At 44.2% G+C, this 21496-nt stretch overlaps 1 protein-coding gene across 4 annotated transcripts in view; it reads left to right on the top strand.

Moving 5' to 3' along the window:
• Positions 1-21496, top strand: part of LOC126145599 (suppressor of lurcher protein 1-like) — a 579327-nt gene that overhangs the window by 538132 nt on the left and 19699 nt on the right. For all 4 annotated transcript variants that reach the window (XM_049915569.1, XM_049915568.1, XM_049915571.1 and 1 more), the window contains one exon: positions 7241-7454. In XM_049915569.1, coding sequence (XP_049771526.1) covers positions 7241-7454 — 214 coding nt within the window. The remainder of the gene's footprint in view (positions 1-7240; positions 7455-21496) is intronic.

Consider the following 21496-nt stretch of genomic DNA (forward strand, 5'->3'; position numbering starts at 1 on the left):
TGAAGCAGCAGCATCCAGCCACAAAACATACTGGCGTGGGGGTGCTGCCTGACGCGTTTGGCACGTACTGCAGGTCTTTATCCAAACCGCGCCAATAAAGATGTCAGTGGGCGAGCTGTTTGGTGAGGTCCATCCCCCAATTGCCAGCGTGGAGGAGATCGAGGACACGGCAGCGCTATGCATGCGGTATGACCACCCCGGGAATGCCCGAATGACTACGCAAAAGAATGACGTCACTGCTGAAAAAGATACTATGCCGATGACTCCAGGAACCGCGTGACCGCTACGGTCGCAGGTTCGAATCCTGCCTCGGGCATGGATGTGTGTGATGTCCTTAGGTTAGTTAGGTTTAAGTAGTTCTAAGTTCTAGGGGACTGATGACCACAGCAGTTAAGTCCCATAGTGCTCACAACCATTTTTTTTCGATGACTCCAAAAATACTGGACCACCGCGATCGACAATATCATGGTTGAACGTCGCAGGAAGAGCGGCCAACGATGAAAGCAGCGCGCCGTTTTCAATTTAACTCTATTTGGTTTGAGCGTCTGTCAATTTTTTTGATGCAGTAGCCACCAGCCTCTCAATGCCGTCGACCTCTTGCTAGAACATCGCACCCAGCCACAGTCTGAAGCATAGGCGGCGACGATGAGGGGCAGGGAAGGATCGTAAGCGGCCAGACAAGGAGGGCGGGAGGGAGCCAAGTAGAGGAGTTTGAAAACCTGTCCACATGCTGGGTCCCAAACCCAACGCACACCCTTTGGAATAATCCGGTCAGGGGCGCCAAAATCTCGGCGGCGTGGGGTATAAAATGCCGATAATAGTTGATTTGCCTGAGGAAAAGTTTCAGTTGCTTCACATTGGTGGGAGGAGGCAAATTTTGAATCACCTCGACATACTCCTTAAAGGCGTGTACGCCGCAGGCATCAATCATGAACCTGAGATAACTGGCCTCCCGAGCAAAAAAGTCACCCTTTTCTTTGCAGCAACGCAGGTTAACCTCGGAAAAAATCTGAAACAGCCTATCCAGCTTGTCCGCAAGGTCCACCGAAGACGAGCCACCGACGATGACATCGACCAGATAACTGGCCGCAACGGGCACCTGACTTGTGAGGTGTTCCAAATAACGTTGGAAAATGGAGGGGGCGTTGGCAATGCCAAATGGGGATGGTTATACCGGGAAACACCACATGGGGTATTGATGACTAGGGTCTGTTGCGATTCCTCATCCAACGGCAGCTGTAAATTACATCACGCAAATCAATTTCGGAAAAACACGGTTGAGCCTGCAAGAGATGTATGTCATCCACTGATGGGATAGGGTATGGATCGATGATGGACTGAGAATTTACTCTGACTTTAAAATCGCCACAGATGCATAAAGCACCATTCTGCTTCTCGACTAACACGACAGGCGTCGCCCAGCGATTGTGTGCGACGGGAGAAAGGATGCCTTCGTCTTGTAAGCGGCGAAGTTCCACCTGGAGCCTGTCTCGGAGAGCAAAGGAGACCGGGTAGGCCTTAAAAAGAAACGAGGGTCAGCAGAAGGAAAAAGCTGGACATGCGCGGTGAATCCCTTCACTCCTGGTGTGGGGGATGAGAACAACGTTTCGTATTTGCTGAACAAAGGGACGAGGTTGGTATCCGAGGAGGGGATTAAAACCGCCTGAACATCCTGCACTCACAAACCCAGATGAAAATGTCCACACCCAGAAGGTTAGCGGCGCCGGGAGAGCCGACCACCAAAGCTGAGTGGTGAAGGAACGACCGTGTAAGATCTGTGTGGAAAAAACATCGTCGACTGATGTAGGGTGATTACTGAAACTCCGCAAGGAGCGAGTGTACGGGGACAATGCTGGCGAACCCAAGCGTTGGTATGTGGCACCATCCACAACAGAAACAGATGATGCCGTATTAATTTGGAAGACCACCGGGATATGCGTGGTCTTCAAGGCAAGGAGAAAACGGGCTCCCGACTGGAAAATGATGAATAATACTTGTCCATTATTGGAATGCGAGGTTTCCAGGTCCTGAGGTGACGATTCGTGACGAGCCTGTGCGTCTGCAGGAAGCGTGGCATCTACGTGATGTTTCTGCAAAGCCTGACACACAACGGTGATATGGCCCGTTCGGCTGCAAGCCGTGCACCTTGCTCGGCGGTGGGGGCACTCTGACCGTTGGGGAGTCCGGAAACAGTCCAGACATGGAGAACGGGCGAGAAGCTTTTTGTCTCGTTATGTACCAACGGATCGACAAGGAGCGAGAGCTTGGCACTAGGCAACTGGTGAGCCGCAAAAACAGCTGGATCAAGACGACGCGGCTGTTGTAACCAGTGAGACTATTCAAACACACGAATGATCGGCAGACAGGTGTCGAGGGACGGGTCCTGTAACTTCAAAATATCAGCCAGAACACCTTCATCTGGTGCGTGAAACACTACCATAATGCGAATCAAGGCATGAGATTGCTTCCAAGCAACATTGGCACACCGGAATTTGCAAGCGCGGGAGGGACCCTGGAGTGTCGCAATCCATTCCCGATATGTCTGATCTTGGAACTTAAGACAAGAAAAGTAAGTCTGACGGGCGGAGGTGATGCGTGTTTGTGCGTCAAAGTACTCAAAAAGGCAGCCTTTAATATGAGTAAACCAGAGTTAGCGAGGGGTCTGCTCAGGGCTCAGTAGTTGAATTAAACGATACATCTGTAGACTGACTGACGCTTATAAAATTAAAAAAAAAAAAACTCGAGATTTTCGTCGTGGATCCCATGTACCAGTAATTGTTGTTCCAACTGTTCGACATAATTTGACCATGGTTCGACAGACCAATGAAAAGCCGGAAATGTCGGTGGAGCCACGTCCCAAGTGTTAAATTTACACACAATGGAATCAACTCTACGTGTTACCTCTTGCAATGCTGGGGACTGAGGACGATGTCCTGACCTTGTGACTGCTGCCTCAATCTACTGTAGAGTTTCCACCAAGGACTGAAGAAGTTCCTCTGAAAAGGCCATTTCGTTAAAAAATCAAAGTTTTATCCTTGTCGTCAATAAATGTAGTGTCCTGCGGTCGGCAGGAAAGAATTAACAATCAAGTCTGAACACACTTTATTACAACTAAAACGCCTTCTTGGTGTGCCCTAATTTACAAACGCAAGAACAACAAGAAGCACAACAGTTCTTGGGGTGGCAAAAGCCAGATAAGAGTACGAGACAGTGAAAAGAAAATAATAACCAAAATACGATTCTACACAATTACAAAGATAAAACATTTTTCTGAATGCTACGGCGAGTGTCTACAATGCTAGAACCGGCATAGGTACTGGTCGGAGCTGTTCTAGCTGCCGGCGTGCTTATAACGCCAATTCGGCGGAGTACTACACCTTGTCACATTTATTCCCTTTGGAGGATCTCTTTCGCATGATTTGTCACGAAGTACTTCCGTGTTTATGCGGAGAGTTGTTTACATCCACTGGTGATGTTTCGATATGAGCTCTTGAAGAGAGGTCGGCAGTCCACCTTGCGGGCCCTCTAACTGATAAGTGGCCGCTACGACACAGAATGTACATCACGTACCATTGTGGCATCGTAGTTTTCTCAATAACGACCAAACTGTCCAGATGACTCTCCATACCTTGACACCAGGACTAACAAGACTGCTGTGCCTCTTCAAAACAGCTTGCCACCATACATTCCGACGATGGTCATGTGCGATAGTAAGAAGCACAATGCATCATTGAACACAATGCGATGCCATTCATCACCTGTCCATACTTCCTGGTCACGGGATTAATCATAACGCAGCCGCGTATGGTGTTAACAGCTTAACTCCCTAGTCCGGTTGCTGCTGGACTCTAACCATAGCTGTGGGATAATATGGTATGTTGTAGGGAGCCTATTACTTGTTTTCAGATGGCAGATGCGAAGGGGCTACAACGTGCGTGGTGAACAACACGGCGATCCTTCCATGGTGGACAGAGGTAGTCGATCGGAACCTTAGAGGGTATGCCTGTCCTCACGTTCCCAAGCACTCCTACATCGCGCCAATGTCACATACTAATGTCCTACAAATGTGGATTACTGTATGATTCGACAAATAACGGAAACAGATTCCAGCAATAATGACCCTTTCAAACTCTTCCAAGTGCTGACAACGCTGATTGACAAGAGTAGAAGGCACCTCCGTGTTCTGCGCAGTGATCACTCAGCAACTGAGTCCGCAGCTCGTGGCCGTGCGGTAGCGTTCTCGCTTCCCACGTCCGGGTTCACGGGTTCGATTCCCGGCGGGGTCAGGGATTTTCTCTGCCTCGTGATGACTGAGTGTTGTGTGATGTCCTTAGGTTAGATAGGTTTAAGTAGTTCTAAGTTCTAGGGGACTGATGACCATAGATGTTAAGTCCCATAGTGCTCAGAGCCATTTTTCAGCAACTGATCTTTTTATGGCCCTTAAATACCCTACAGGCCTGGTTAGCGCGTAAAATACGGTTTTTAGTCATAAAATGGCGTACATGTGTACGAAGTGACATTGTCATCCTACGAAATCCTCTGGGTGCTTCCTTTTTTGTGTCAGGAAATGTATTTTCCCATTAGGGGACCTGTCTTAGCTGTTTCACCTCGTACTATGTAGCAGGTGATCCCTCTATATGTAAGGAAAATTAAACATCATGGGCGAAATGCTGAAACCAATCATACACTTACCTCTGTTATTTGGGAGCGGAACTTTAGTTCCGCATCTCATTTGTCTATGCGAAACACGTTGGTTCCAAAATGCGCGAAAATTTTCAGTAGTAAACTTTGCAAAAGAGGTAATTACGGGGACATAGTAGCCTTACTTCTCCAGATTGGCAGACTGGTTTTATCTTGAGTACTGAAACCAAAAGTTAACCTCTGCATCAGCTGTAAGATACCTGCTCATCTAGGCGCTTCAGTCTGGAACCGCGTGACCGCTACGGTCGCAGGTTCGAATCCTGCCTCGGGCATGAATGTGTGTGATGTCCTTAGGTTAGTTAGGTTTAAGTAGTTCTAAGTTCTAGGGGACTGATGACCACAGATGTTAAGTCCCATAGTGCTCAGAGCCATTTGAACCATTTTTGAACCTGCTCATGCTGTTGCCGGTTGGGTCTCCTTGTGGCAGCTGGAAGGCTCATTCATTTCACAACTACGAGAACATGACGAAAATGGTATTTTACATCAAGACAGGCCAACACTGTATGTATATCAAAGTATTTCCTGGCAATACGCAGCCTCAGCGGTGGATCGGTCGTAATGTAATGGGTGTATGAAACTCAAATTGAACTGTTAGACCCTGAAGTCACATGATCTTACAATGTGTTGTGATTTTTTGTGGGGGAGGGGGGGGGGGGAGCTGTAAGAAACAAGTAACTCCATACGTCTCCGCTTCTATTAACATTGGACGAAGTCGATGCCGAATTGCAGTAGCAACACTTCTAGACATGATAGGAAAGGTATCGGGCGAGTTACATTATTGTCTGAATTTTTGTCGTGTGTGCAGTGGAAGGCTCATTGTGCTTCAGTGAAAGGTAAATGAAAGTGTTCATCCCGAGCGTAACTGTAAAAAGCATCTTAAGGCATTTTAAAAATAAAAACTTCTTTGTTCCACGAGCAAGCTGAAAAACATCCCAAGACTTTATGTGCATGCGTGTATAACACATCGGCTTGTGAAGCAGGTCAAATACACTATGTTATCAAAAGTATCCGCACCCATTTCTGAAAATGACTTACAAGTTCGTGGCGCCCTCCATCGGTAATGCTGGAATTCAATACAGTATTGCCCCACCCGTAGCCCTTATGACCTCTTCCACTCCCGCAGGCAAGAGTTCAATCATTTGCTGGAAGGTTTCTTGGGGAATGGCAGTCCATTCTTCACGGAGTGGTGCACTGAGGAGAGGTATCAATGTCGTTCGGTGAGGCCTGGCAAGAAGTCGGCGTTCCAAAACATCCCAAAGGTGTTCTATAGGATTCAGGTCAAGACTCTGTGTAGGCAATTCCATTACAGAGATGTTATTCTCGTGTAACAACTCCGCTACAGACCGTGCATTTTGAAGAGGTGCTTGATCGTGTTGAAAGATGCAATCGCCATCCACGAATTGTTCTTCAACAGTGGGAAGTAAGAAGATGCTTAAAACATCAATGTCGGCCTGTGCTGTGATAGTGCCACTTAAAACAAAGGTTGCAAGCCTCCTCCATGAAAAACAAATCCACACCATAACACCACCACCTCCGAATTTTACTGTTGGCGCTACACACGCTGGCAGATGACGTTCACCGGGCATTCGCTATACCCACACCCAGCCATCGTATCGCCACATTGGATACCGTGATTCCTCTTTCCACACAACGTTTTGCCACTGTTCAATCGTCCAATGTTTACGCTCCTTACACCAAGGGAAGCGTCATTTGGTGTTTACTGGCGTAATGTGTGGCTTATGAACAGCCGTTAGACCATGAAATCCAAGTTTTCTCACCTACCGCCTAACTGACATAGTACTTGCAGTGGATCCTGATGCAGTTTGGAATTCCTGTGTGATGGTCTGGATAGATGTCTGCCTTTACGCTCCTTACACCAAGGGAAGCGTCGTTTGGCGTTTACCGGTGTGATGTGTGGCTTATGAGCAGCCGCTCGACCGTGAAATCCAAGTTTTATTACCTCCCGCCTAACTTTCATTGTACTTGCAGTGGATCCTGATGCAGTTTGGAATTCCTGTGTGATGGTCTGGATAGATGTCTCCCTATTACACATTACGACCCTCTTCAACTGTCGGCGGTCTCCGCCAGTGAACAGACGAGGTCGGCTGTACGATTTTGTGCTGCACGTGTCCCTTCACGTTTCCATTTCACTATCACATCGGAAACAGTGGACCTAGGGACGTTTAGGAGTGTGGAAATCTGGCGTACTGACATATGACACAAGTGACACCCAATCACCTGACCACGTTGCAAGTCCATGAGTTCCGCGTAGCGCCCCATTCTGCTCTCTCACGATGTATAATGACTTCTGAGGTCGCTGGAGTACCTGGAAGTAGGTGGCAGCATAATGCACCTAATATGAAAAACGTATGTTTTTGCGGGTGTCCGGATACTTTTGATCGCATAGTGTATATTTAAAAATCAGTGACTTTCCTTGTGTCGTTGTCACAAGGTATCTGCTTGCAGTGTGTTATCACACAGTAGTGAAACTGCCAGTGCAGTGTAGCCGCTCGGCTGAGGCTGTGGCGACGTGCCGCAGACCTGGGCGTGTCCTCGGTGGGCGGCCGGCAGCTGTCGGCGTGGCCGTGCGCCTTCTCGTTCAACAGCAGCGTGGCGTCGGCGGGCCGGCTCTCCAGCCCCAACTTCCCGGGCCTCTACCCCAGGGACACCGAGTGCCACTACTTCTTCCACGGCCGGCCCGGACAGAAGGTCGCGGTGCGCTTCCACTACTTCGACGTCGAAGGCGTGGAGCCGTGAGTATCCCACCTCACTCTCACTTCATACCCGCTAAAACAAGTATTCACTGCCGACATTTCTGCAGCAAGTAACTCAACTTCGAATTTCACACCTAAACAGATATTAAGTGAAGCCGGTCAATTACAGTCAAATATTCATAATAGTCTCATCATGTTTGGTGAGCGCTATTACCTCAGGACTGTGCACTGAACTGATGGGTTGCTCCAGTCTAGCGATGGGTGTTTTTAACGTTAGTACTTAACGATAGAGCCGAATCCCTTTCCATTAAGCTCGTTATCATATCCACGTTGTTCACTATGCATCTGAAGAGGCGGATCGTATGCGGGTGCGACGTTGATGCTCCAGTTTCTTTTTTTTTTCTTTTTTTATTGGCAGTCCTCAGTCTTCTGATAGGTGTGATGTGAACCGCCAAGAATCCCTCTCTTGTGCCAACAACTTACAAGGGGACCCTCCATACTGTAAATCACGGATTTTGATGCTCTTCAAATATGTTGGGTTGGGTTTTTTTGGGGAAGGAGACCAGACAGCAAGGACATCGGTCTCATCGGATTAGGAAAGGATGGGCAAGGAAGTCGGCCGTGCCCTTTCAGAGGAACAATCCCGGTACTTTCCTGGAGTGATTTAGGGAAATCACGGAAAACCTAAATCAGGATTGCCGGACGCGGGATTAAACCGTCGTCCTCCCGAATGCGAGTCCAGTGTCTAACCACTGCGCGACCTCGCTCGGTGTCAAATATGTTGTAGAGGCACTTACCCTGAGTACCATGCTATCCGGTCTTTTAGCTATGGGCCTTGGTTTCTGAGAAAATTGATTTTGAAGTTCTTTGCGTGCTGTGAATAGCCGTAACATTACATGTAACCCGAGAAAGTCAGCGTAGCGCAGTGGCTAAGATGCATGGCCTCCGCGCTGGAGGTACCGTGTTCGAATCGTGCTCTCATATGTTTTTTTTATGTATGCAAGATAGTCCAGAAAATTTGATCCTAATGTTCAAAAACGAGTAGACGAATTAACTGGGAAATACATAAATGTAGTCGAAATGCGGGAAGTTCACGAAACTAGTATACGAAGAATTTTTGCGTTCTGTAAATCTTCCGTACGTGGGACAGAAATTTTTTTTGTGCATTATCAATTCGTGGGGAGGGAAAACCGATTCAACTTTATACGATATTCACTGAAGAAAGGAAGGTGAGCACCTGCACCCTAAAAGTGGTCCCACCAAAGTGCACCCCTTATTGGCAGCCCTGCGACGATTATTTATACCGACAGGTGAAAATTTTCACGAAAATTGTTCAGAATGGTCCCGACTGTATGGAAGACAACAGGGAGATCGCTTCTAGGGAAGATTCGATAAAATTACAATCGCTAATCCTACATCATTTCAGGTCACCTAATTTTGAAAGCATGATTAGATAGCATGGTTCGCATCGAAATTAGCGGTTGAAAGAGAAATCTTTATCAATGCAAAATAATTGTGTTTCCCGGTATCGCTCACGATGAAACCGCACGCCTGCAAGGCGGTTGCTTTCATAAAATGCGCGTGGTGATGCGAAAATTTGTGCTTCGGTTGTTTCTGTGATAAGTATCAGCTACAATATTGTTCTGGCACATCAAGCAATGTGGACGATGAAAAATAATATTTTGTAATATTGTATGACAAAAAAATTAATAACTGAATATATCTTTATAATTTCGCACACCTTACACAGTTTGTTGATATTCTTTGAAATAAAATTGAAAACTGCGGTCGATTTTGAAAAAAAAAGTACCTCCAGCGTGGTAGCCGTTAGCTTCTACCACTGCGCAACGCTGACTTACTCACCGTACATTTTATGTTACGGGTAAACAAAGCAAGCAATGAAATTCAAAATCGATTTTCTCAAAAACCAAAGCCCGTCGCTATTAAAACATAAAGTCAGATACTCAGGGTAAGTGCCTCTGCATCATATTTGAAGCGCACCAAAATCCGTGATTTACAGTATGGAGGGTCCCCTTGTTAGATCAGCACTTTCAATCTACGTCCTCAATTATTTGCTTCTGTCTTCCTCTACAATTTTTACCCTCTAAGCTCCCCCTAGTATCATGGGAGTTATTCCCTGACGACTTATCAAATGTCCTGTCATCCTGTCCCTTCTTTTTGTTAGTGTTTTCCAAATATTGCTCACCTCTCCGATTCTGCGCAGAACTCTTCTTTTCTTATCTTATCAATCCACCTAATTTTCAGCATTCCTCTGTAGCACCACATCACAAATACATCAATTCCCTTCTGTTCCGGTTTTCACACACTTCATTTCTTCCTCAAATTAATGAGTGGGTTTGGTAGTAGAAGAAAGGCCTTTTCACCTGTGCTAGTCCCCCCCATGAACCATGGACCTTGCCGCTGGTGGGGAGGCTTGCGTGCCTCAGCGATACAGATGGCCGTACCGTAGGTGCAACCACAACGGAGGGGTATCTGTTGAGAGGCCAGACAAACGTGTGGTTCCTGAAGAGGGGCAGCAGCCTTTTCAGTAGTTGCAGGGGCAACACTCTGGATGATTGACTGATATGGCGTTGTAACACTAACCAAAATGGCGTTGCTGTGCTGGTACTGCGAACGGCTGAAAGCAAGGGGAAACTACGGCCGTAATTTTTCCCGAGGGCATGCAGCTTTACTGTATGGTTAAATGATGATCGCGTCTCTTGGGTAAATTATTCCGGAGGTATAATAGCCCCCATGCGGATCTCCGGGCGGGGACTACACAGGAGGACGTCGTTATCAGGAGAAAGAAAACTGGCGTTCTACGGATCGGAGCGTGGAATGTCAGATCCCTTAATCGGGCAGGTAGGTTAGAAAATTTAAAAAGGGAAACGGATAGGTTAAAGTTAGATATAGTGGGAATTAGTGAAGTTTGGATGCAGGAGGAACAAGACTTTTGGTCAGGTGAATACAGGGTTACAAGTACAAAATCAAATAGGGGTAATGCAGGAGTAGGTTTAATAATGAATAAAAAAATAGGAGTGCAGATAGACACGAAGCCCACGTCTACTACAGTAGTACAAGTTTATATGGCAACTAGCTCTGCAGATGATGAAGAAATTGAAGACATGTATGATGAGATAAAAGAAAGTATTCAGGTAGTGAAGGGAGACGAAAATTTAATAGTCATGGGTGACTGGAACTCGAGAGTAGGAAAAGGGAGAGAAGGAAATATAGTAGGTGAATATAGATTGGGGGTAAGAAATGAAAGAGTAAGCCGTCTGGTAGAATTTTGCACAGAGCATAACTCAATCATAGCTAACACTTGGTTCAAGAATCATGATAGAAGGTTGTATACATGGAAGAACCCTGGAGATACTAAAAGGTATCAGATAGATTATAAAATGGTAAGACAGAGATTTAGGAATCAGGTTTTAAATTGAAAGACATTACAAGGGGCAGATGTGGCCTCTGACCACAATCTATTCTGTATGAACTGTAGATTAAAACTGAAGAAACTGCAAACAGGTGGGAATTTAAGCACATGGGACCTGGATAAACTAACTAAACCAGAGGTTGTACAGAGTTTCAGGAAGAACATTAGGGAACGATTGACAGGAATGGGGGAAAGAAATACAGTAGAAGATGAATGGGTAGCTCTGAGGGATGAACTAGTGAAGGCAGCAGACGATCAAGTAGGTAAAAAGACGAGGGCTAGTAGAAATCCTTGGGCAACAGGAGAAATATTAAATTTAATTGATAAAAGGAGAAAATATAAAAATGCTGTAAATGAAGCAGGCAAAAAGGAATAAAAACGTCTCAAAAATGAAATCGACAGGAAGTGTAAAATGGCTAAGCAGGGATGGCTAGAGGACTAATGTAAGGATGTAGAAGCTTATCTCACTAGGGGTAGGATAGATACTGCCTACAGGAAAGTTAAAGAGACCTTTGGAAAAAAGAGAACCACTTGTGGGGCGATGTACTTGAAGACAATATTATGAAAATGGAATAGGATGTAGATGAAGATGAATTGGGAGATACGATACAGCGTGAAGTGTTTCACAGAGCACCGAAAGACCAGTGTCGTAACAAGACTCCAGGAGTAGACAACATTCCATTAGAACTACTGACAGCCGTGTGAGAGCCAGTCCTGACAAAACTCTACCGTCTGGTGAGTAAGATGTATGAGACCGGCGAAATACCCTCAGACTTCAAGAAGAATATAATAATTCCAATCCCAAACAAAGCAAGTGTTGACAGAAGTGAAAATTACTGAACTATCAGTTTAATAAGTCACAGCTGCAAAATACTAACGCGAATTCTTTACAGACGAACGGAAAAACTGGTAGAAGCCAAACTCGGGGAAGATCAGTTTGGATTCCGTAGAAATGTTGGAACACGTGAGGCAATACTGACCTTACGCCTTATCTTAGAAGAAAGATTAAGGAAAGGCAAATCTACGTTTCTAGCATTTGTAGACTTAGAGAAAGCTTTTGACAATGTTGACTGGAATACTCTCAAATTCTAAAGGTGGCAGGGGTAAAATACATGGAGCGAATGGCTATTTACAATTTGTACAGAAACCAGATGGCAGTTATAAGAGTCGAGGGACATGAAAGGGAAGCAGTGGTTTTTGAAGGGAGTGAGACAGGGTTGTAGCCTCTCCTCGATGTTATTCAATCTGTGTATTGAGCAAGCAGTAAAGGAAACAAAAGAAAATTCGTAGTAGGTATTGAAATCCATGGAGAAGAAATAAAAACTTTGAGATTCGCCGATGACATTGTAATTCTGTCAGAGACAGCAAAGGACTTGTAAGGTGCTACAGAAGAAGGCTGAAGATTAGATGGATAGATCACGTAACTAATGAGGAGGAGATGGATAGATCACGTAACTAATGAGGAGGTATTGAATAGAACTGGGGAGAAGAGTAGTTTGTGGCACAACTTGAGAAGAAGGGACCGGTTGGTAGGACATGTTCCGAGGCATCAAGGAATCACAAATTTAGCATTGGAGGGCAGCGTGGAGGGTAAAAATTGTAGAGGGAGACCAAGAGATGAATATACAAAGCAGATTCGGGAGATGAAGGAGCTTGCACAGGATAGAGTAGCATGGAGAGCTGCATCAAACCAGTCTCAGGACTGAAGAACACAACAACAAACAACAAATTGACAGTACTGACACTCATCAAGATGCAATCTAATGGTGGGTATTTGACTGAGGATCAAGGATCTACATCTGGATTTGCTCTTAACATACAAAGCTTCTAACGAAAGGCTTTCCCGACAACAGTTAACAACAATGTTTGACTCCATCAGAAACCTCTTCTGATATTAGGTGATTTTAACGACCTCCATCCACTATGGGGCTGCAGGAATGCAAACGCAGTGGAAAAAAAATGCTAGTAGATATACTAGATTCGGAAACTTTAACTGCCTTACACTACTTGAGTATTTTATAGGAACGTGCTTTGAAATCTATGATGGCAAGTCTACTCTAATGGTCATTACTCGCCACAGCATATAACTTCCGCAAACAGTGTAACTGGCACAACATAATTTTCCTGTTGTAAAAACAACAAAATATCTAAGGATGATTATCGATGATAAACTAAGATGGCGTCATTATATCCGACATAAGCAGGCAGTCTTATCATATCTACGAGTGGAGTATAGTGGGGCTCCGATCGGCGGACAGCGATGATTTTATATCGGCCCCTGCTGAGAACACACTTTGATTGCGGACACATGTACTCCGTATCAGTATCAGACAGCACACTCCAAAGACTCGACACTTTGCTATACAAAGTCTGGAGCGTTCATGTCAACTTCAACCAAAGCACTACTGGTTGGAGCGAATGAACCACCGTTACAGCTGAAACGAACATTTCTCGGCAACTAATTCCTAATGTGGCTCTGTTTTGACGAATATGGCCCCTTTGACGAAGAAATACGGTAATTAGCATGGTTCTGTCTGTGCGACAAATACTGCTGAATAAGCAACTTTCACCCGTTGTAGCTAAATATATGAAGATACATGCATTAAGGCACCAAGCGTGGTAAAGTCCTCTTCCACCAAATCACAACAGACCATACGGAACATCCACTTTAACAAACTGATGCCAAGACCAATTTAACGTTTTAAAACCAGGACGCGGCAATGGAATTCTTGTCTCAGTCTCACGCTGCGTACGTGATACACACAGATATTCCTAGTGACGGCGCTAATAGTGTTTATTGGGTAACCTGAAATAAACGACAAGGATTGTACAAGATGGCTTCACACTTCAACACTTCAGTACTATGTCAGCGCAGCTGACTGTCGTTTTGGAACCCCTGATATTCGCACAGATGACCACAGCAGACACGATAGTCATAATCTCTCATAGTATGTCAGCCCTATAACCGACTAGAAACCATCATGATAACTGGCCAAATCATAATTGTTTCGGCTGCAGAAGAAGTATCGCAGAATAGCGATGATACTGATGGAAAGCCACTCTGGGATACGAGGAACTGAACAATTAGATGTCCTAGCAAAGCTAGTATCTCTACACGGAGTTATTAAACATATTAAACTCTGTCCCACATATGTGATACCCGTGGTCTAAAAGCAGTTGTCGGCGGGCTGAAAAGAAGAATGGTTGAGGACTACTAAACCTAAGGGAGTCACGACGCACTAACTCATCACTTAGTTCCACAATACCATAGTATAATGATACACAAATATCAGCAAGCTCCAGGACAGTTATAGCACAGGCGAAATTTAATCACTGGAAGTTCAGCGAACACCTCTGTCGGCTCAACCTAAGTGCTATCCAACTACGTGTTTGCATATATTCCTACAATTCCTAGGAACACCTATCACATAAACGTACTTGCAAGTAATCTTCGTGCTCTTACTCATCTGATCCCAAGTAACCTCCAAACCTTGTTAGCATCCAACGACATACAAACATATAAAAAACTACACGAGATCGTCAACAATGCCCACATGCCGATGTAGCTCTTGGTAATTAGAATGACAGGGGAAGGCAAAACACAAATTACTATATTGCCTCTAATACCCAGCAGTATATGGAAAATTCAGCCTATAAATGTATGTCACTATGTACTTCCTATGTACATATATCTGAATACTGGTTAACCATACCTGTGGCTGTATTACCCAAATGTGGTTCTAATGTTCTAATGTTATGTGAAGATAGTAACTAGAGCCATTCTCAAATATTCAGTTCTCCATCCGCAGTTTTGGAAACAATTTTTAAGTATATAAAAATTACATTTTATCGTTAATTTAGATGCATAGACGTTAATATGGATTGAATAGGAATATCCCAAAATGAGTACCAATGGCGATTTGTTATTTGTGATTGTGTTGTCATAGGGCTTTTGTAGCATATTACCTCTATGTACGAGGGACATTCGGAAAGTACGGAACGACAGGTCGCGAAATGGAAACCACAGTGAAAATCAAAATTGTTTTATTTGCAACGGTTAGCTACATCTTCTGGCTACTTCGCTACACAGTCGCCAATCAGACTTATAAATCTGTCGTAGCGCTGTACCAACTTTTCAGTTCCCTCATTATAGAAGACCGCCGCCAGTGCTTTTCGGCAATTTTCTACTCTGGACTGCAGTTAATTGTCTGTGTCATAATATTGTCTTCATAGCCAGCGGTTCATTTGAGCAGAGATGAACCTCAGGGGTAGCCAATTACAGGCTGTATTGTGGGTGATCAAACACTTAACATCGAAAAAGCTGCAGGAGTATCTTCATTGCCCCTGCAGAGTGCGGCCGAGAATTTTCGTGTAGAACAAACAGCATGACAGTTATGTTATGTGGATTGCATAGCTACAGGCGAAATCTTTCGCCAGGCCCTCATCCTTGCAGGAGACGCTAATTTCTAGCCATTTTTACATTCTCACTGTGAGCTCAGTACGGAAAAGAGCGACATGATGCCATCGACGGGCGTACAAGACACAGTGCCCAACGCATCTGTGCAAAGCTTCATCAGATTTTCACTGTATTTTCAATTTCGCGATCGATCGTTCCTTACTTTCCGAATAACCCTCGTACATTGTGTTTCAGTATACTAAGGATATCAAATTTCTTTTGTTTCTGAATCAGTTCTTCATTAATCCTATGTACTTCTATACCAGGTTTCGACTGAAACTAATGTACGCTCTGAACTGTCAAAACAAACCGTAGTATAACACTTGCAGTGTTGAGATGACAGTGTAGACATCTTCCGAAGAACGTCAGTTGCCTGCGGTGTGATATCTAGCATGGGCGAGGACATATATACAACGTGAGATTAAAATAATCGTCTCTGAATGTCGGTCGCACTTTGCCGATGAGATCCTAAAGATTTACGCAGTTAGCAGCAGAGATGCGTAATATACATCGACAAGTTTACGGGAGCCTGTAAAGACGAAACTGAGATGGGCTTTCACGGTAAGTTAATACCACCCAAGGGCGAATGACGGAAGGTGTGGACCAAAGGGATTTGGGGCACTTCATTCACTGTTTATTTTTTTACAACACACTTCTCTATTAATAACATTGATAATACTTTTAAAAGGAAACAACACAACAGGCCTTGTAAATCGCCTAACTGCATAAGTGAACTACTAAAAATAATCGTTAATGTGTTTAGGAACACAATAAACTTCAACTCACAAATAGCATTCAGTTGTTTACTAATTAATTAAATGTCTGTTCAAGGCAATTTCCCCTCATAATTAACACAATTCAATACACTTCCTTGCTATTAAATGTCTGCATAAGTTAATGGCCATACATAGTGACCTCTGAACAACAATTCAATTGACTTAAAAAAAGAACGCAACCGCCTAAACATGTTTACATAATTATGGGAAAGAAATGCATATACACCTTCTGTTTAGCAAATGAACCACTTTCGGCCTGAGCCACCAACAACATAAGTCGTTCCCATTACCCACATGGAGCCACTCCGAGGAACTGGAAGCAAAACATAAGTCTTCCACGTGTACACCAAAAGCACGGTTTCCCAGACTGCAAGTCGTAAGAAACCAGTCAACACGCTCCCGCCACCAAGTACAGGAAGGCGTCGGGCTAGTAAACAACGCCCGCTACGGTGGGCGGGCGCGACTACGTAACTGCTCGCCACAGTGGGTCGGTTCCTCCCGCGTCCTCTGCGAAGACCGGTGGCGAAATTAATGAAATTAGCACCACCTCTACACAAAGGGCAAGCAAATCACCATCGTTATAAGGACATAAATTATTTGCATGTAAAACGTGTCCAAAACAGCTGTCTATCCACTACTTCCAGCACCTCAGAGGACACCACTTAACACACTGAATTCAGAGTCATCTAAACATACAGCGCGATCTGCGCAAAACCACATAAACTTCCTGCATGAGCGCACTACGCTTAAAATAAGGAGTATTAACTTACAACAACATACAACTTCTAAATGTCCGGGTGACTGGCCTGGACTCGTGAAATGGATCTACCAACACATCATCATGGCCAATAAACCGCCGCCGCTCTCCTCTTGCGAGGCACAAATAGGACATGTCCTGCAACACACTGCTTAAAATATCTAAAACAGTGTTCGTTACAAGATTAACAATGTCACAGGGAAACATTAATCCGATACCGACATCGGTTCGTTACAATAAACGCACAAATTACGCGGCTGAAAAACACAACCAAGTCAGTGGCACACAAGAAGGTTAGTAATAGTAAGGCCCTTTATCATATTCCCGTTCAGAGGGGCGTAAAACAATAACACTTAAGCAGAAAAGTATGAATGCATTTGAGCAATTCAGTGACTGACGACAACTAAGTTTTTAAAAGCAGAACGCAAGTCCCCACAGGATAAACGCGGCCTTACGCAATGGACTCCTAATAGTAAGGTCAAGCACATTGCTCAATAAATACACCACAACGGCAAGCACACTCAGTAATCACCAGAACTATGGACACTGAGAACAAAATGCTGCTTACATCCAAACCAACTGTGCTCGCAACGGCATCACATCAGCCACAGAGCCATAGAGACGAGAATGTAGTCACTAGAAGCAAACGGTAAATCCATCATAAATAAGGAAGCAGCATGTTCCCGACAGCATAGGGGCCTCTACCCACCAAGTCCGCCGCAAACGCACAAACACAATCAGGTTCAAAAAATAGTTCAGATGGCTCTGAGCACTATGGGACTTGACATCTGAGGTCATCAGTCCCCTATAACTTAGAACTACTTAAACCTAACTAACCTAAGGACGTCACACACATCCATGCCCGAGGCAGGTTTCGAACCTGCGACCATAGCGGTCGCGCGGTTCCAGACTGTAGCGCCTAGAACCGCTCGGCCACTCTGGCCGGCCACAATCAGGTAACGTGGCAAACTTTCCTCTTGCCACCACACAATCCGCACAGTACTGCCTGTCTCACTGTTTCTGCTCGCACCCCAAAATCCAACTACTCCGCTGTCACAGGTGCCCGCTAACTTCCCCAACGAGGGGGCGCCACTTCTCCTTTCCTCCGCGATACAGCGATAATATTATACACGGTACGTTCGATAGATCAAACCCGAGCCGCCACGGCTCAGAAACGTCGTGGGAAGCTGCCGAAAATCAACGCTTTTACTCCACGACAAGGTCACAGCTTACTGTGTACAGGACACACATAACATGCTGCTTCCTTGGGCTATCAAATTTCGCCTCACCCCCGTATTATTGTTATAAAGCACCCTGTGTCTTCCTCCTCCTTCGCATGAACGATCATTACAGGCAGGTAGTTTCAGAATCACGACCAACTGGGGTTTTTATGCCTAAACAGGCAAAATGCAGGCTTCCATAACTAAGTTCTTAGCCAAATCATCCTATGAGTATGTAGAGGAGGCCAAGCGCCAAGTTTCATGGTCACTGATCGATTGCTTGATATGATAATTACAGAGCCTTGTGCCCGGTGCAATTCTGTAGTAACCATCTTATATTGCCCAACTGTTCGCAGTGTTCCCAGTTTTGTAGGAACGTACACGTCCCAGAGAATAGCTGAGGAAGATTGGACACGCAGTTGCCTATGCGGAAGGTACCAAAAAGCCTGAGAGGCACAGCTTTACAGAAAAAAATAGTTGTCTTTTATGTTATAGATTCTAGACAGGTACGAGAGCCCCTATTTGCACAAGCTGTGACATGGTCGCGAATGTAACAGTGATGCAGAAAGTGTTAAATAATTTTCTTTACTTCTATGATCACAAACTTGATAGCTCCTCAGACTACTGGTTTCGATCAGCAACGACCATCTTCAGATCTGCAGCATCTCAGGAAAATACAAATAAACTAGCTCTTACCATACGAACTGTATAGGTGTTCTGACTAAACTTATGTTAACCAGTGAACATGTGAAAGTCCCCTTACAAAAATTATACATGACTGTGCTTAAACTGACACACAATATTTTTGGCGCAACGCAATCTGACTTTTAATAATCCCTACAAAAGAATTTCCCTGACCAACAATAACCTATACCTTTCACAAATCACTTACCTGACAAAAATCTTCGTTACTCGATCTACTGCAATTCAGCGAGCGCCACTACTGCCAGCTAAATAAAAGATTCTAACTACTGAAGGCACTAACTACTGATAGGCATAATTAGCAAATGAAAGATTTTGATAGAGAACAAACAATGTATTTACCTTAATAGTGTTCCAAAGTCATAATATATATAGCAGTTCATGACATCCAGTCTTACAAATGTACTGTCTCTGATGGACACACGTCCATATCATCCGCTCTCAAAAATCAGCCATCTCACTTCCCCACTTCGACCACTGCGGGCGGCTCACCTCCAACTGCGCAACGCTACGCGCTGTTAACAGCCAACAGCCCAACACTACAATAGCCAACAACAATGCAAACCAGCCACAGACTGCACACAGCACAGCCAGTGATTTTCATACAGAGCGCTACGTGGCGTTACCAATATAAAACCTAAACACCCTACTTACACATGCTACCATAAATTGAAATGTCTTGCTGTATTAGTCAGTGGCTAAATAACTCCAGACATATAGTTACAGTTAGTGCAGTGTCTGTTGACAGTGTCTGTACAGATCGATGCACATGCCCTACATATACACACTGCTGACGATCTACAGCTGTTTTAAATAATGAAATGTATTCGCAAATTGCGATTACGATGTGTCACCTGTATAGTTTGCTATAGAAATGCGTGCATGTCTGAAGGACATTTGAGTAGACCTATAAAGACACTATCAAATACAGACACTGCACTAAATGTATTTCAAGCGAAAGCAAGGCAAATTGGCGAGAAAAACGATCTCTCTCCCTATGAAAAAATCATAGAACGGTGTGCAACAGCTATGAGCCGTAGACGTTATGATAGATGGAAGTTCGGGTCGTTGCAAAAGGTTTGAACGAAAAGCCGAAGTTTTTAAGGCGAGCACTAGTAATAAGGTGTAATTCAGATTGGAGTCGCGGTCCGGCACAAATTTCCTTGTGTCTACAGTAAACCATAGAAATATATGTAGTACATTGTTCGAAATTTGCGAATACATTTCATAATCTTCGACATATCTGTCTCCCACAGGCAAGATAAGCTGTGAGGTTTACCTGCAAAGTCGGGGGTGTTTGGGAAGTCGGATGCGGCTATTAGTTTAGTCAGGTTCTGAATTAGGCCATATCGGCGCAGGTGAACACTTGTCGCCCACCTGCTGTCAGAGGTACTTCGACGACATGTATGGAAACTGCCGTACGGGTACTACGTATGTTTCACTGCCACCTAAACTCGCTAAATACTAAGACGCAATTCAAGCCGTGGATGGTTCTTTGGGTGTAGGCGTTCACGCAAACTTAAAAAAAATGCTTAAATGTGTGTGAAATCTTATGGGACTTAACTGCTAAGGTCATCAGTCCCTAAGCTTACACACTACTTAACCTAAATTATCCTAAGGACAAACACACACACCCATGCCCGAGGGAGGACTCGAACCTCCGCCGGGACCAGCCGCACAGTCCAAGACTGCAGCGCCCCAGACCGCTCGGCTAATCCCGCGCGTCGCAATCTGCAATGCGACAAACTGGAATATGGTGCTTTCAGGGAATCAAAGAAATCGAACGGACGTCATCATCCAGCACATAATTAAAAGTAACTATTAGAATAAAAACAAATTTTTAGTATACCATGTTTTTAGTTGGCACTAAAACGTATAAAATAATTGTTTCCAGCTCCACGTAGATCTATTATCCCACACAGGTATCCTGAAAATTTGTAATTATGAATTTTCAGTTGCTGGGAAAGTATTTGTAAGATTTAAAAAGCAATCGTGGGGCGCGTGCAATACATAATTGATGCTTAAATAGTTAGCTAACTTATTGTTACACAACTTGATGTGTGATGCATGAATAGCTGACCTCCTAAGAGTTATCTTTTGTATGCTCCCCACGTTTTTCATTTTAAAACTTACAAGTATTTTCAGAGCTATTAAAAATCCACAAACTCAGATTTTTAGAGCTACGTGTATGGGAGTTATCAATCTGTATGGAGCTAGGCTACCTTTTGGTCCAATTTAAAAACGTAGCATATTAAAAATTTATTTTTATTTCAAAAAATTATTACTACAATTTTATTGGGTCCCTTTCTTGTTTGTGTTTCTGGTCGATCTAAATGTTGAAAATCATTTTACTTAATTTTTCGTTTTGTGGGGTACAAAATCTGACGACTTTAGACGTATAAACCAAGTTACCAATCTACACATCAACTTAAAATTTTATTAAGAACCGAGTGAATATCTTTGCTGTATTTTTTTCGACGGTACTTACTACCGCACCATCTGCGAGAACTCTGAGTTTACTATTAATATTGTGTGGTAGGCCCAACATACAACTTCATTCTACTATCGATGACTCTCCATCCTAGATAATCTGTTGTGTCAACCATATCAAGAAAACCTCAATAAAGTCACAAGTTTCGCTTGATACCCCATACAATTGCACGAATGAAGTATTCAATTAAGTGCTTATTGAATGTCGAAAGATACTACATGTACATAACTGTCTTGATACGTGGCT

This window comes from Schistocerca cancellata, chromosome 2 (assembly GCF_023864275.1).
Source record: "Schistocerca cancellata isolate TAMUIC-IGC-003103 chromosome 2, iqSchCanc2.1, whole genome shotgun sequence".
Taxonomy (NCBI): Eukaryota; Metazoa; Arthropoda; class Insecta; order Orthoptera; family Acrididae; genus Schistocerca; species Schistocerca cancellata.